The 18,033-nt window shown below is 35.9% G+C and overlaps 1 protein-coding gene across 3 annotated transcripts in view; it reads right to left on the bottom strand.

Annotated features, from left to right (window-relative positions):
- LOC309651461 (disintegrin and metalloproteinase domain-containing protein 18-like) overlaps positions 1–18,033 on the bottom strand; it is an 83,052-nt gene that overhangs the window by 41,711 nt on the left and 23,308 nt on the right. For all 3 annotated transcript variants that reach the window (XM_082444204.1, XM_082444202.1, XM_082444203.1), the window contains 2 exons: positions 10,651–10,787; positions 7,165–7,348 (listed from right to left, as the gene is read on the bottom strand). In XM_082444204.1, the coding sequence (XP_082300330.1) occupies positions 7,165–7,348; positions 10,651–10,787 (321 nt within the window). The remainder of the gene's footprint in view (positions 1–7,164; positions 7,349–10,650; positions 10,788–18,033) is intronic.

Below are 18,033 nucleotides of genomic sequence, written 5' to 3'. Positions count from 1 at the left end.
GATATAAATGTTGATATAGAAATAGATAGATAGAGATGTATAGATGGCCCAGTACCACAGTGAATGAAATTAAGCAGCCTTGCAGTATGTTCTGATATTTTGTAACGCAAAATTACCCCAAGTCAACTTTTTCTAAAAAGTTCCTTTGTAGTTATCTACAAGAATCTAAAAGAAAACAAACAAATGTACATAACAAAACAGAAACATACAGATATAGAGAACAAACTAGTGGTCACCAGCTGGGAAAAGGAAGGGGAGGAGGGGCAAGATAGGGGGATCAAGAGATACAAACTACTATGTATAAAATAAATAAGCAACAAGGATATATTGCAGAGCGTAAAGAAATATAGCCATTATTTTTTAATAACTTTAAATGGAGTACAATCTATAAAAATACTGAAAAATCAAAAAGTCCTTTTGTATTCTTCCTTAGTTCTCTTTCAGAAAAACTTTTGAATAAACCTTCCAAGTAACATTATTCTGAATGGGGTATTCTAAATATACCAAAGAGTCAATCCTCACCCACTCACACGCATCATGTGTTATTATAAAGATAATTACATTATCCATGCATTCATTCAATCAATAAGTATTTGTTGAGTATGGAGTATATATCAGACACTATTCTATGTGCTGGTGATGCAGCAATAATCAAGCCATGGACTATGTATTCCCTTTATGTTATTTTGTTGGTGTTGTTCTTTTGCCAATACCACCTGGTGTGTGTGTGTGTGTGTGTGTGTGTATTTAATTTGCTATGGATGATCATTATTCCAAATTATTAAAATAGATTCATGCACTTGGTTAATTTTTATTTCTAGATGAAATTTAGGATCTGCTTTTGCAGACGAGTAGTTCAATTTGGGTTAAAAGGGGCATGTTGATGGGAATTTAATAAAGAATGAATTGGACGTAGTTTGACTTTAAAAGAAAAAGCTATCTATTTATTCCAATTTCCATGTGTCTTTCAGTTTTGTTAAATCATTTATACCTTTGAAGTACTGGAAAGAACTTATTTTATTCCTATTTGTTACATAGTTTTATTTTTTTAAGAGTGTAGTAAACTTGCCTTTTTAATTTCATTCTCTACTTATTGACTTTTAAAAAATAAAGACTATTATTTTTGTCTTAGGTATTCCACTACTGTATTCCAACCGCAACATTTTTCTTTATTGTCAAATATAATGGATCTGCTTCTAATGATTCACTATTATGTATTAAATTTCTTATAAATTACTGGTAGAAAGTTTCTTCAAATTAATGATATTAAGTTTTATTCTGAAGCACGTTCTTGAGGAAGGAGTATTTAGTGTTATAGATTCTTCCTCAATTAGTTGTGATACATTTTTTTCTTTTAGTATAATAATCACATGAATAAATTAATTTATTAACATTCTTCAGAATAAACCTCATTTGGGCATATTTTTCTTTTGATTATACTTGTGGATTTACTTGTTAATATTTATCATAGAGAACTTGCATTTGTTTGTTACACTAGACCATAGTGTGTGTTTGTGTGTGTGACTTTGTGATGCTGAATTTTTCTTTACTACTAAAATTAGTTGAAAATTGTATGTTTATCTGCCAACTAGTTCAAATCAGACGCTGTCCAAATGTGGTTGGTAGACCTTGGGAGGTCTCTAAGATATTTTTAGTGGGTCGATAAGGTCAAAAAATTTCTTAATAATAATTAGACTTTATTTGCCTTTTATATTGTGCTGACATTTGCACTGATCGGGTAAAAGCAATAGTGGATAAAACTGCTGGTGCTCTAGTTTGAATCAAAGCTAGTGGTCATTGTATTATTCACCATCATGCACTCTAAAAAAACCCAGTTTCATTTAAGAATGCCTTTGGTAAAGCTGTAAAAAATTACTAATTTGCTAAATTTTAACATTTGAATACTCCCCTAATATTGTGACAAATGGAGAGCATGCCTAAGCTCTTTTCATGCATAACCACAATATATTCTCAATTACTACAGATCCTCAAGGAAAACACTTATGTGATTGTTTGAATTACAAACTGAATAGCCACATTTATCATAGAAAACCAGTTTTTATATGAAAGAACAACTTACAGACAAACCATGGTTATTCAGGCTTGGGTATTTGGCAGACGTTTTCTTAAAAGTGAATGAGGTATGCCTGTTACTTCAAGGAAAACAACTGAATTTGAATCTTTCAAGTGAAAATTAGAATTTTGGAAAACTTTTATCCATCGACAGAGGCTTTATTTTCCCATTAATTTTCTGATGATATTAGTGATGATATTAATGAATATAAGATTATGGTGTTTCATAATGAAATATGTCAACATTTAGAAACTCTGCATAATTCAGTGAACCAAATGACCAACACATGATGTTACAAAAAGGTACATGTGTAAAAGGTGCACTTGAAGTGTAATATAGACCAATGGGCTTTAGTGTAATGGGGTATAAATAATCCACTAATTTTGGTTTCAGATTTAACAATGCAACTAACCTTTTAGAAATGTTCACTTTTCAAGTTTGGTGTAGTAACAAAGTAGAATATGCACAGTTTTCTGAAAAGTTATTAAAATTCCCTTCCATTTTATAACTATATACTTGTTTGAGGATGGATTTATATGGATTGGGACTGCATCTGGAGATGATGAATTTGGAGAGAAATCACAATCTCATCAATATCGATTCCTCCAATCTTAAAATATGGCATATTCTTGAATTTATTAAATACTTCCATGATTTCTCTTAGCAATACTTTGCAGTTTTCTATTTAGTGGTCTTGTACATATTTGATTAGACACATTCTTAAACATTTTATGTTTCTTGGTGCTATTGTAAATGGTGTTATTTTAAAATTTCCTTTTCTAATTTATTGCTGATATAAAGAAGTCTTTTGACTTTTGTGACTTATGTAACCAATGACCTTGGTAAATACACTTATATATACAAATTATAATTTATTTATAGATTATTTTGGGTTTTCATTGTACCCAATCATATTATTATGATTTCTATATGATTTCTATATGAAATCTATATGATTTCTCCTTCCTGATTTCTATCCTGGTAGTTTCAGGCGTTTATACTTGTCCTTTCCTATTCTTGTAGCTTATACTCCACATATTGGGGAACCAATGTGAGGATCTGTCAGCTTCTAAGTATGTCACCTCAGTGGGTCACTAAAGAACAAGCAACATGACCACAGCTTAGGATAATGAACCTATTGGATCTACTGTTAAGATGGATTTTTCAAAGATGCCGGGTATCACCTGGATTCTCTATAAGCCTACGCTACTCATGATAGCAGTTTGGGTCCTCTTATGTGAGTCTGTTAAGTAAAGATTCTCTATTCAGTCATCCTACAGTGATCTGGGTATTTCCCATCCCCCAGTGAACAGCTACCGCAAATGGCTGGAGGTCACTTTGGAGGGGAATAACTGAGGAAATCGCTACTTTATATCCTTACTTGGGTATTGTAGGATCTCACCCTCAACTTGAACAATGAGCTCTGGCTCTGAGACTGGCTTGGGTCCAGAAATTTAGCAAGGAATTGTGAATTTCCATTAGTAGTAATTGGCACCAGTCCTTTGCTCATCTCTTCTTAATTTTCAGTTACATACATCGAGGGATATCATCATTGACTAACCAGATCTCTCTCTCTCTCTTTTTTTAAATATAAATTTATGTATTTATTTACTTATTTTTGGCTGCATTGGGTCTTCGTTGCTGCACGCGGGCTTTAGCTGCGGCAAGCGGGGGCTATTCTTCATTGCAGTGTGTGGGCTTCTCATTACAGTTGCTTCTCTTGTTGTGGAGCACAGGCTCTAGGTGCGCAGGCTTCAGTAGTTGTTGCACACAGGCTCAGTAGTTGTGGCTTGCGGGCTCTAGAGCACAGGCTCAAGAGTTGTGGTGCACGGGCATAGTTGTTCCGTGCCATGTGGGATCTTCCGGGACCAGGGATCGAACCCATGTCCCCTGCATTGGCAGGCGGATTCTTAACCACTGCACCACCAGGGAAGTCCCTACCCAGATCTTTCTTAATCACAGCCACTTGACATCTGCTATTTTGGAATTCAAGCATCCCTAGTGCCACTGGGTGCCCAACTCCATGATGGTACTTCCAACCATCAACCCTAGTCTATAGAAGAAAGCTACCACTGAGATTTTCCACAACATCAGGATCTCCTCAGAAGTGCATTTCCTCATTGCTTTAGTGAAAGGAGTGTACTCTGGGCCATCCAGATAATTAGGTGCTAGATTTTGTAGTATCCTTATGTTCTATTAAAATATGGCCACAACTCTGAACTTTTGACCCTTTCTGTATTACTCCGTTAAGGTTGTTCTGGCATATCATCCTCATTTATTGTAGGCCAGATTGTTTCCCATCTTCAAGGTTCCATCCAGTGGCAAATCAAGGCTGGCGCCAGGTTACCTTGCCAAGGTATCAAACCCTGATTCACTAGACAGCATCCCCCTTTACCAGGCTTATATTTTAATATCTTGGGTTTAACATCCTTAACATCCATCCCTGGCATGTTCTCTATGTTCTTGTCCACACATAATAGCAAATTCTACTATTAAAAAAAAAAAAAACTTCTTTATTCCAATAGCAGGGGGTATGTCTTCACTTGGGCTGCGTTTAGACTTGAGACTAGTTAGTGGTCTAGTACCAACAAGGGAAGGCAGGGACAGATCTTGAGAAGAATAGGCATCATCTTGTGAGACATCCATCTCATCTAAGTCTCTCTGGTCCACAGGCAATGTGATGCTGTTCTGCCCCACCAGGGGGAGAGCAGTAACTTCACAGCCCAGGGGCTTCTGAGGGATTTGGAGATGTTAAGTTTCTCAAGTGCATCTATTCAAATGTGCCAAGCCCAGAAATGAGTACATGAGTACATATTACTATCTGGCCAGCATGTAATCCACTTTCAGAATCCTATCTTGAGTGTCTGCTTCCTAGGACAATTTCCTGTCCAGCTAATGTGGTTTGAGTTTCTCCAGAGACAGACTCTGAAACAATGATGCATATGAGTAATTTATTTGAAAGGCGTATTAGTCCCCTACTGATGCTGTGACAAATGACCACAAACATAGCGACTTAAAATAACACAAGTTAATTTTCTCACACTTTCTGTAGCTCAGAACTTCAGACAGGCAAACTAGGTCAGGTCCTCTGCTTACAGTCTCACAAGGGTAAAACCAAGATGTGGGGGAAAAGCTTCCTGTTTCTCTGGTGGCTATCAGCCAATGGCTTGTCTTTTCTCCAACAAACTATCAGCATTTCTTCTTGTGCTTCCATGTGTCTTCATCCAGAAGTAGCGGCTTGAGTCCCTGTCACTCTCCAACGCTACTTGAGCCCCCTTCTGCCACATCTCTCTGACTTCACCTGGAGAACATTCTCTGTTTTTAAGGGTTCATGTGATTAGCCAGGGCCCACCCAGATAATCCAGGATAATGTCCCCTCTTTAACGTCCATACCCTTAATTAGTTCTGCACATTACCTTCTGCCATGTAATATGCATATCCACAAATTCCAGGGATTTGAGTGAGGACGTATTTGAAGGTCCATTCTGCCAACCACCAAAGCGCTGGTATAGGATGTTAGGGAAGGGAAGCAAGCCAATACGAGTGGGTTTGTGAACTGTTTGCTGCTCCTGTAAGATAAAGCTAAATCCCACAAGTACCTCTGGGAAATGATACAGAATAGGGGACAGCAAACATTTTCTGTAAAGGATGAAATAGCAAATAGTTTCAGTTTTGCTGAAATGCTGTGCCATATGGTCTCTGTTGCAACTATTCAACTCTGCTGTTGTAGCACAAAAACAGTCATAAACAATATGCAAACATATGGGTGTGGCTACATTCCAATAAAGTAACATTTACAAAAATAAGTGGCAGCTGAATTTGGCCCACTGGCTACGGTTTGTAGAACTTCGATGTAAAGCATGCCTCAGAAAATTTCCTCATAAGGGGCAAGGAATCTGGGACATTTATTCACCATCATAATTATCTGAGGGCCGATTGCTAGTCCTGAGTACATTAAGTCCTCCTTGATAACTGGCTGAGTATTCTACTCTATTGAGCCCAGAGGAAGCACTGCAACAGAAAGTATCAAATACTTGAAGCAAAAACACTCTACAGGAACAGTCAATGCCAAGGAAATACTGGTAGGGCATTGACAGCATCTGCTGTAAGTGTTAATCTGCCTACAGCCTGCAGTTGTGGAAACTCACAATGTGTAGATTTAGCCCTAGATTATGTTGCTTCATTTTATCCTTCATTAAAAATAACTAGAATATTTGGCAAGTAATTGCCACATATTTAGGGGTAGGTGAATGCAAGATGAGCACAGTACTATGTATTTATCAAAAAAACTAAGATGACATGGAAAATCTGAGATAGTCAGAAAACATGTATACATATATATAGAGACACACACATACATATACGTATAAACTTTAAGAAATGGTAGATGATTAAGAGAATGTGTAGGGATTTAAGGTTATGTAAACAAGTAGTGGTTAGCTATTTTTGTAGGTGGATAAGAAATTCATATAACTGCTGGGGGAGTAATCATGAAGAAACTTTTTCTTATTTAAATAGGGGGAATTATTAAATATTACAAAATAATGATACTATAACATACTAAATATCTGGTCCTATCAGTTGAGAATAGTGCGCATTGACCATTTGGTTGATGGAACTATAGTAGATTACATATTTATATTTAGAATGAGTAAACAGAACAAACTTTGATCATCCTGAAACTGAGAAATGCAGGAACGTTTGAGAATAATTAAGAAACATCCATTATAAAGTTTAGACCTCCTTGCAACCGTAAGAAACAGAAAAAAGTTGGACCAAATTCAGAAGTTTGTAGAGAAAACAGAGACTGAGGTCATATGATTTAGGCTAAAAGGGAATTCATTTAGTCCATATATTCAAAATCTCTCTGCTGGCATAATTGCGAACGGTGTCTTCAAACCAAGGTTTCATGACTCGTTTGCCTTCTCAGCTGAAGAGGTGTGGGGAAATGACTCATACATCTTAATTTATCCTCATTTTCACATCTTAATTCTACTGAAGACTTAGTTGCATATATCATTCCACATATGCCATGACCACTTATTGGAAACATAAGAAATTGTGCTCAGTTTTCAGTCTTAATTACTCACCTGTTCACTGTCACAGTCACATTCTTCCTGAGGTTCCAAAATCCCATTACCACACACCGACTGATTTTGATATAATGGTTTCAGTTTTGAAAAGTTCTGAAGACACTGACCCTCAAATGTTGAAACAAAATATCTATAGTCACGCATGCTGCAGTTGCTAAAAATCTTTATACCACTGGAAACCCTAAAAGGAAATAATAGTCCTCAGGTTAAATAAACCTAGCTAATAAAACCACGTCTAAACAATGCTCCATGTATTATGATATGAATTGCAAGATGGCTCAAATGAAAAACTTGTACCTTGGCGGAGACAAAGTCAAACATGATTAATTTTTAATTTATCATTGCTTACCTTTAACATTAAAAAATAAGCATTGAAAATGTATCTTTACAGGAAAGCAATAAGGTATAGTGGTTAAATCTATCTATCTATCACCTATCTATCTATCTACCTATCTTTCTCTCTACCTAATATGCTCTTCTCTCACATATTGAAAGCTTCCTTCCCTTATTTCCATTAAATATTTGCTCAAATGTCACCTTCTAGAGAGGTCTACCTTGACATTATCTGAAATTGTGTCCCCTCCCATATTCTCCTTCCAATTTCAATATTTATTATTCTACGTAGTAGTTTCGTATCATGTAAAAATAAGATTTTTTATTTGTATCTTTTAATATATTTTCACATGACCTAAATTTTACACTAAAATATAAGTCTTTTGAAGTTTTATATTTTCATGCTCATTTCCAGTGGGCTGTCTAGTAACTATGTCTAACAGATGTCCAATAGACATTTCAAATATACGAGGTACAGTATTGAACTACTGTTCTTCTCCACCAAGTCTGCTCCATCCACTGTTCTCAGCTGCTGGCAACTCCATTCTTCTGGTAGCTCAGGTTGATAACATGGGTGTGACCCTGGGCTTTCTGCACTAATACACACACACACACATGAATATAACACATCCAATTAACAATTTTTATATGGATTGCATGTTGAAATGATAATATTTCAGATAGACTGGGTTAAATAAAATATTTTATGAAAATACATCACTCTAATTAATTTTATCTGCTTTAAAAAAATTTTTAATGTAGCTACTCTAAAATTTAAAGTTCTATATGTGGCTCACATTTCATTTCTATTGCACAGTGCCACTCTACGCAATCATGTCTGAAATAATCATGCCTGAACAACTATATCTGAGATGACATAAGTCCTGGGCTGTCTCCTGAGCCTTCGAGGAAAGAAATATATAACTGCCAAGGTTTCAGAGTTGGTAGTGTCTGAGAAAAAAAGTGAAATGCTTTAGCCTTTACTGGCACAGCCAATTGTAATGGGATAAATAGGGGAAACTGGGAGGAATATCACAAGGAATAATAGTATTTAAGCAAACTTCTGTATTACTTTCAACATTTTTTTTTTAAAGGAACATTTATTTATTTACTTATTTTTGGCTGCGTTGGGTCTTTGTTGCTGCGCAGGGGCTTTCTCCAGTTGCGGCGAGCGGGGGCTACTCTTTGTTGTGGTGCGTGGGCTTCTCATTGCCGTGGCTTCTCTTGTTGCGGAGCACGGGCTCTAGGTGCACGGGCTTCAGTAGCTGTGGCTCGCGGGCTCTAGAGCGCAGGCTCAGTAGTTGTGGCGCATGGGCTTAGCTGGCATGTGGGATCTTCCCGGACCGGGGATCAAACCCGTGCCCCCTGCTTAATCACTGCGCCACCAGGGAAGTCCCAACTACATTGTTTTAGTCGGCATCTGTGCCATTCTGCTTCTGTAGGCCACTCTCATGCAAAAAGCTACAAACTCTGAGCACTGACATCCTTTTACACAAAATTAGTTTAAAAATAGACAGGGGCTCAGACGTTATTTTCTACTTGGACCATATGTTTTCTGAGTGAAAATTGAAAGTATTAATTAGAACTTGGAACTTTTAAGGTGGGTACAAAACAATTTAATTTTTTAAACCTCTGCTTAAAAGATGGCCATGGGAAGGAAGAAATGCAAGTGAGAGAGATATATATAGATATACACACATATATATATATATATATATACACACACACACACACATACATACATATATAATAGACACAAGGCATTTGAAACAAATATTAAATAATTGGCTTTTTTGTGGGGAAGACTACCTCCGGGTCTAAAGACAGCTATAAAATAAGGTCGGCTAAGGCAGCTGCCTTGAAATACTTTGATTTCTTATCCAAAGTTCCAATTGCGGGGTAGGAAAAAAATTGAAATAATTATTTCAGGAGAACGCAGCATCCTCTGCAGCCCTAACTGTTTCTGATTCCATGGGCATTAACTTGGCAAAATGTCAACTATCTGCTTTCTTTTACATAGGCACTTCGGTAGCTGTTTGAATGAATCTTAAATTTGTAATTACAAAATATGTCTTCAACAAGTCCAACAATCCTATCACTTTCCTAAGTCATTTCTAAGTTCCAGTCTCCAAGATAAGTGTTTCACATCATCTATCAAAGCTTCCTATCAGAATAAACCAGATTCCCTACATCTTTACACCTCCATTAACCAGATTCCCTACATCTCTATCTGTTTACTCTCCTAATGTTCTATCACAGTAACTGAATTTATCCTCTCCTAACTTCCTCCATGATTTTGCTCTTAAGTCTTCATTATATCCAACATTATCATCTTTTCTTCCTCTTCTCTTCATTTTGATCAATCTATAGGTAATATGTCATGTCTCCCATCAATAAAATCCCTCCTTTGATTATAAATCCCACCTCATAATCCCCAAAAGGTTGTCTGTATCCTTCATCTCCATCCTATTGCCCCCCCACAGAGTTTATCAGGTTCCTTAAAAAGAATCTAAAATATTGATTGGGATTGCACTGAATTTATAAACCTCTTCTGGAAAAATTAGACATTTTATAATAGGTCATCTATTTTCTTAGTGCTGGTATACACATACTTGTACACATACTAATGGTTTTCAAGATTGATCACCCCGATGAACTTTTTGATGTTGTTGTTGTTCTGACTGTGTACTGATTCTGTGGCCTCGATGTAGGTAGTCAAGCATAATAACTGCAAAGTAGGACAATTATTTTCCTCTTCAAATCTTTTCTTCTTTTTCTTTCCCTCAAAATAATAGCCAAAGCTACTAGTACTACCTTATATTGTTAAGGGTGATTTTGCCTTGAGCAACAGATACAACAAGAACAAAAACAACAACAGTATCTATGTGAATTCAATATTTCATAGTCTTCATAAATCTTTAAAGTTCCCCTCTAATTCCCTTGAGTGAATATTTCATTATCATGGGGTTTACCACTTTCTGGAGTCTTGTATCATGTGAACAAATTCATTAGTGTGATATCTCTTCAGGCACAACATTCCTTCCTAATTTTTGACGTGGGATTGAGTATAAAAAATAAATTCATCATGTCTTGTAAACAACCTCACAAATATATGTGTGACATTAATTCAAAAGCAAAAACAAGGCTTACACTGCTTCATGATTCATTATGCACATAGCGCTTGGACAGGAACATTTATGGATGTCATCATATGTTAATCCTATTTTAAGGCCAAGCAGTTGAGCTATAATAACGGAAAATCTCTCCAATGTTATTGCACCTGGATACTAAGATAAAGAAGGTTGAAGAGAAAACCATTATATAAGAAGAAAACAAAAGCAAGTAATACATCAAAACAGTTTTGTTCCTATAAAATTTTATATTTTAATACATTTTCATGTTGACCATATTTTACATTTTATTTTGATAAATCATTGATATGACTATCCATACTAGTTAATTTATTAAGAAGCATGATATAAAGTAAAATGTAATCAAACTACCAATATTCTCTGGTGTAAAATTAGGCACGCCCAGATTCTATAGCCTTAAGCACACTTAGTGTTTCTGATGTAACCAATATAAAACACATTTATTTAACTTTCTTATTAAATCAATTCATTCAATTAACAATTATGAATTCAGTATACACATGTGTCAGGCACTATGATAAAAGATGAGAATATAGTGGCATGCATGAAAGAAAAGACTTTGTCCACACTTGGAGCTTATATTACAAAAGAGGAGAAAGAAAATTAGTAGGAAATTAATAACAAACTCCCCAAGTATAAAGAGATCATGAAAAGTGCTCTGAAGGAATGGAGTGCTCTAATAGAGAATTCTGAGGAGGGGTATAAGATACAGATAAGATACTTAGGAAAATCTATTTGTGGAATTGATGTTTAGGCCGAGATAGAAAATTTGGAAAATGACCCAGCCTTATTAATAGTGTAGGGAGCTTGTATGGGAACCTGTTCAAAGGCTGTAGTATAATGAGTGAAGTGAAGGAATGGCAGAACGGAAGTTCGAGATTTAGGCAAGGCCATGGTAAAGAAATTTGGAGTGAGATGTTACCAAAAAAAGATTGGCGGTAGTGCAGAGTGGCATTTCATATGATTTAACATGGATAAATAAACTGTGAGACTTTTCTCATCTTTTTAATCATTACAAGAAAAATTCTTAGAACTTCTCTAATTTTTCTACATCAAAAAAAATATATAGTGAGTAGAATTAATACCTAAAAGAAAAAATATTGTGTGTATGTATGTGCATGTGTGTGAATGAAAACAGAGAATATTATCTAGCAACATGGAAAAATGACTTAGTAGGTACCCTCTCTTGAAAAAAAGGGAAAATCCCAGTGTCAGAATTTGAAAGGAGGCTAAAGACAAATCAGAACATGAGAGATGATATCTGGCTAACCACCAGGTTTCAGGGCAAGATATAAGAACCAGAAGCTGGACTTTTACTGCCAACACACAGAAAGGAGAAACAGTCTTATACTTTCATATTTATACAGTTGAAAACAAATCTCCTGTATAAAGGCATGCTACAGAATAAAATAAGCCCCTAATTATACTGTGCAGGAAGAGAAGATAGATTACACACAAAAATTAATAACAGGAATAAAAAAGATGACATCAGTAAAGATTCTCAGATTAAAAAGAGCTATGATGTGCAAAAGAATGAAATTGGAAACTTGTATACCACTTACAAAAATTTACTTGAAACGGATTAAAGACTTAAACATAAGACCTGAAACTGTAAAAGTTTTAGAAGAAAACATATGGCAAAAGCTGTTTGATATTGGTCTTGGCAATGATTTTATTGGATTTCACATCAAAAGCACAGGCAACAAAAGCAGAAATAAACAAGTGGGACAACATCCAACGAAAATATGTCTACACAGCAAAGGAAACCATCAACAAAATGAAAAAGCAACCTATGGAAATGGAGAAAATATTTGCAAACCGTATACCTGATGAGGTGATTTTAAAAATATAAAAGGAGCTCATAGAACTCAATAGCCAAAAAGCCCCAAATAACTCAATTAAAACATGGACAAAGGGCCTGAACAGACATTTTTTTCCCCCAAATAATACATATGAATGGCCATCAAGTATATGAAAAGATGCTCAACGTCACTATTCGTCAGAGAGATACAAAGCAAAACCACAGTGAGGTATCACCTTCTACGAGATAGGATCGGTAATATCAAAAAGAGATAATGAATGAGGACGTGGAGAAAAGGCAGCCCTGGTGCACTGTTGGTGGAAATGTAAGCTGATACAGTCACTGTGGAAAATAGTATGCAGCTTCCTCAAAAAATTGAAAACAGAATTATCATATGAGCCAGCAGTGCCACTTCTGGGCATATACGCAAAGAAAACGAGACCCCTTTCTGAACTCCCATGTTCACGGCAGCATTATTCTCAATAGCCCAGGTTTGGAAAGAACCTGCATGTTCACCAGTGAATGAATGGGTAAAGAAAACGTGGTAGCTATACAGTGGAATATTAGTCAGTTATAGAAAAGAAGGAAGTCCTGACGTTTGTGACAACATAGACGACCTTGAGGGCACTATGAGAAGTGAACTAAGTCAGACAGAGAAGGACAAACACCACATGATTTCATATGTGGGATCTAAAACAAACGAACAGAAAACGAAACGGAAACAGACGCACAGATACAGAGAACAAACTGGTGGTCAGCAGAGGTGGGGACTGCTGGTGAGATGGGTGAAATTCATGAAGGTGATTAAAAGGTGCTGACGGAGAAAGACAAATATTGTATGGGATCACTTACATGTGGAATCTAAAACAAAAAAAAAAAGACGAAAACCACTGACCTCACAAAAACAGAGAGAATGGTGGTCCCTAGGAGCTGGGGAATTGGGGAAATGGGAAGAGGTTGGCAAAAGGTTACAAACTCTCAGTTGTAAGATGGATGAATAAGTCCTGAGGATCTAATGTACAGCATGGCGACTATAGTTACTAATACTGTATTATATACTTGAAATTTGTTAAGAGAGTGCATCATAAGCACTCTCATAAATAAAAAAGGTAAACTATGTGAGTTGATGGATATATTAATTAATTTTGAGAATCATAAATAACATATCAAGTTATCACACTGTACACTTTAATTATATTAGTATTTTATTTGTCAATTATACCTCAATAAAGCCGGGGGAGGGGGGCAGGAAGAGCTGTGGTGTGTGCGTGCACATGTGTGCCCACAAATACAGGAAAAACATAGAGAAGAAAGATGAATATTGGACAGTTTCAATAGAGACTTGGAATCTATAGTACAGAATCTAATAGATACTTCAGGTCATGAAGAAATTGGAGCCTGCCTGTCATTAACAGAAGCTTGTAGCATTGGTCAGGAGTCCATGCTCAAAGGAAACTAACTCTAGAAAGAGAGAGTTTTTGTGATGTTTAGACTCAGGCCAGGTGTAATAGACATGGCATGTGGGTTCACAGGGAACTCATGGGAAAAATTTTTACTATTTCTGGCCTGGAAAATATAAAATGTGAACACGAGGAGGATGATGGCTGCCAAATACACAAGCAGAAAGCTTCAGAAAGAAGACCCTCCAAATTCTGACCCCCACATTTCTGGCTGATTTTTGAGACACTCATACATGGAACAGCCTCAACACAACTGAAGATCTCAGCTGAGGCTAGAGCTGTTGTTCATGGGGAAGAGCTGCTGTTCTGAATTTAACCAAGAGCACTGCATGACAAAACAAGCAAACACAAAATCAACCCTCATCAGAGAAAAGCAGCAGAATCCAGACTCCCTATGAACGTTACAATGTTCAAGGTAACAAAGAATATTGTTGAAAAGGCCATGAAAACTGAATTGGGGTGTGAACAATGGCCCATAAAACTGATCCAGAATGTGTATTTTAGAAAATAAACTGTCTTCTGAAATGGAAGATTTAAAGAGAAATCAGTGTCTCATGACATAATTCTCAGAAATATCCTGAATACAGCCCAAAATTACTCATCATACTAAGAACCAGGAGTATCTCAACTGTAATCAGAAAAGACAACAGAGAGCAAAACCAAGATGGTTCATACATTGCATTCTGCAACAAGGATTTTAAAGTAACTACCATAAAAATGCTCCAACAAGCTATTACAAAAACTGTTAAAAGAAATTAAAAACCAGAAAATCTCATCAAAGAAATAGATAATATAAAAAGAACCAAATGAAAGTTTCAGAACAGAAAAATACAATAATAAAAAAATAAATAAAACCTCAATAGATGAACTTAGTAGTGAAATGGAGATGTCAGAAGGGAGAATCAGTAAATATAAAGATTGATTAGGGGCTTCCCTGGTGGCACAGTGTTTGAGAATCTGCCTCCCAGTGCAGGGGACACAGGTTTGAGCCCTGGTCCGGGAAGATCCCACATGCCGCAGAGCAACTAAGCCCGTGCGCCACCACTACTGAGCCTACGCTCTAGAGCCCACGAGCCACAACTACTGAAGCCCGTGTGCCACAACTACTGAAGCCCACACACCTAGAGCCCATGCTCTGCAACAAGAGAAGCCACTGCAATGGGAAGCCTGCACACCACAACAAAGAGTAGCCCCCACTCGCCGCAACTAGAGAAAGCCTGTGCACAGCAACGAAGACCCAAAGCAGCAATAAATAAATAAATAAATAAATTTAAATATAAAAAAAGATTGATTAGTATAAATTATCTAATCTGAAAACAGAGAGAAAATAGTTTTTTAAAAAAATTAACAGAAATACAGGAGCAGTGGGACAATAACAAAAAATCTAACGTTAATATCGTTAGTGGCCCAGAAGAGGAGAAAAAGTGCATAGCTGAAAAATACTTGAAGGAAAAAAGGCCGAAAATCTCCCATATTTGGCAAAAGACACAAATCTACATATTTAATAGATTCACAAAACTTCTGACAATAAACTCAAAGTAGTCCATGGCCAGACAGATCATAATTACATGGCTAGAGAAAAATTTTAAATGCCTTGAAATCAGCCAAAGGAAAACAACACATTGCTTATTCAGGAACAATGATTACTATGACAGAGGATTTCTCATCAGAAATAATGTGGGACAGAGGATGTAAGACAATATTTTCAAAGTGCTGAAAATGACTTTCATCCTGCAAAAATATCCTTAAAGAATAAAGATGAAATGAACACATTCTAAAATGAAGGGAAATTCAGATACTATGTTCCAGTAGCCCTGCTTCAGAACTGTAACATCGGTAGTGAAGAAAGAGGGACAGAAAGGATATTTACATGGGAAGATATAGTAGACTATTCTTCTTCATTTGACTTTTTTTAAAAAAATTATGTTTCAGGGTTAAAAACAAAAATTATAATTTAGTGTGATATACTTCTCAATGTACTGAAAAGTAATATTTCAGCAAATTATATCATAAAATTCCCTGTTTTATGATTATATACATGATTTGGGACTTAAAATATGGTGTTAACATTTCTATATTCTACTTGAAATGTTAAAATGCTGGTACACAAACTTGTGTGTATGTGATTGTGTGTGTGTGTAATCTTACTACAGAAAACATGAAAAATGCTTTACAAAGAGAAATATTGAAAAACACTAAAAATCAGAGATTGATGGTTTCTGTAAAGAGACAGGACATATTTGTGTACTATATAGTATCTGTCACAACTATAATTCTGATGTTGTATCAGGAAAGTAGTCATAGACAGTGGGTAAATGAATGGATATAGCTGTGTTCCTATAGAACTTTATTTACAATATATGTATGTGGTGGGCCAGATTTGGCTGATGGGCCATGTTTGCTTATGTCTATGATGAATAAATCAAAATAGAATACTAAAAATTGTTCTAGTATCCCAAATGAAAACTGGAAATGCCAACGGAGGACAAAAACCCCCCAAAAAGATAAAACAGAAAACATATACTAAGTTGACAGACTGAAATACAAACATATCAACAATTAGATTCAATGCAAACTGTCTAAACATACTGATTAAAAGCCACAGATTTGCAAAATGTAGGAAAAACCACATGTTCCAGCTATATGCTGTTTACAAGAAACCCACATAAGATATAAAGAGGGAAGTAGTTACGAAAAAAGATTTAGCATGTGAACATTTATCACAAGAAAGTTGGAGAGGCTACATTAATAACAGGTGAAGTTAACTTGAGAGCAAAAATTATCATTGACAAAGGATATTATATAATAAAAGGTTTGATTTGTCAATAAAATATAATAATCTTAAATGTTTGGGTACCAAACATAAGAGCTGCAAAATATATGGAGCTAAAATGAATACAACTGAAAGAATAAATACACACATACATAATTTAGTTGGAGACTTCAACAACTCTCACAATTGAGAGAAGCACTAGACAATTAGAAATTGTTTAGAAGACATGAACAATACTAGCATACTACAGTGCCTATAAACTACTCAACTGCAGCATGATATACATCTTGTGAATTTTGTAACATATGTAGCTTAAAGCAAGGTGTTTATGGACTTCAATGATTGCAAGGTTTGTACCCATGACATGAAGTAGCACAATTTAACACTCTGGGAAAAGTTAAGTCAATCACTCAAGGCTGGGAAAAAGAGAACCCAAAGAGAGCAGATGAAATAATTCCTGGAAATCACACAGAACTGGGAATAATTGCTGGGCACACCAGCCAGAATAGAAACATTCATAATTCATGGGCCTTTGAATAGAGGGACTTAGAAGTGTACTGTCTCCTGATTAGTCTGGAAAAATTCACTCCGTATGAAATGCCTCCTGCTGCCATCTGAGAGTATTTGAAAGAATGTCTGGACAGGATCAAACTCTTTCCAAGTATCTTGACTGTGTCCTAGGATAGGAAAAATAACACACAGACACACACACACACACACACACGCACACACACATGCACATAAATATGCAGCAACCAGCAAGGTATAATTCAAAGTAGGCAACCAAATAAAATTTACAAAGCAGTAGATATCAGTGAAAATGGCCAAGTAGGTAGCTCCAAGGACCTACCTGCTGCTCCACAAAAATACTGAAAATTTGAGAAAAAAATCATCAGCATCAAATTTGTCAAAACTCTAGAAAACAGTCAAAGATTTACAGCAATAAAGTGAATGCTGAAACTAGAAAAAGGCAACGTGAGAATTTATAACTTGTATTTTAAAACACTACTGGAATATTAGGTTAAAATATTTATTAAGATTTTTTTTTATAGACAACTTAAAAATAGTAGGAAAGCACTGTGGCATTTTCACTTCCTCTAACCCTGCCCCAGTCTCCAGCATGGATTTATTTCTGGGCTCTTCATTCTGTTCTATTTGTCTATATAGCTGTTTTTAAACCAGTACTATACTGTTTTGATTACTGCAGCTTTGTAATATATTTTGAAATCAGAAAATGTGATGCCTCCAGCTTTGTTCTTCTTGCTCAAGATTTCCTTGGCTGTCCTGAGTCTTTTGTGATTACACATGAATTTTAGGACTGTTATTTGCTATTTCTGTAGATAATGC

Source organism: Balaenoptera physalus, assembly GCF_965194825.1.
Source record: "Balaenoptera physalus genome assembly, chromosome: 21".
Classification (NCBI taxonomy): Eukaryota; Metazoa; Chordata; class Mammalia; order Artiodactyla; family Balaenopteridae; genus Balaenoptera; species Balaenoptera physalus.
This window is presented reverse-complemented; position numbering and strand designations above follow the sequence as displayed.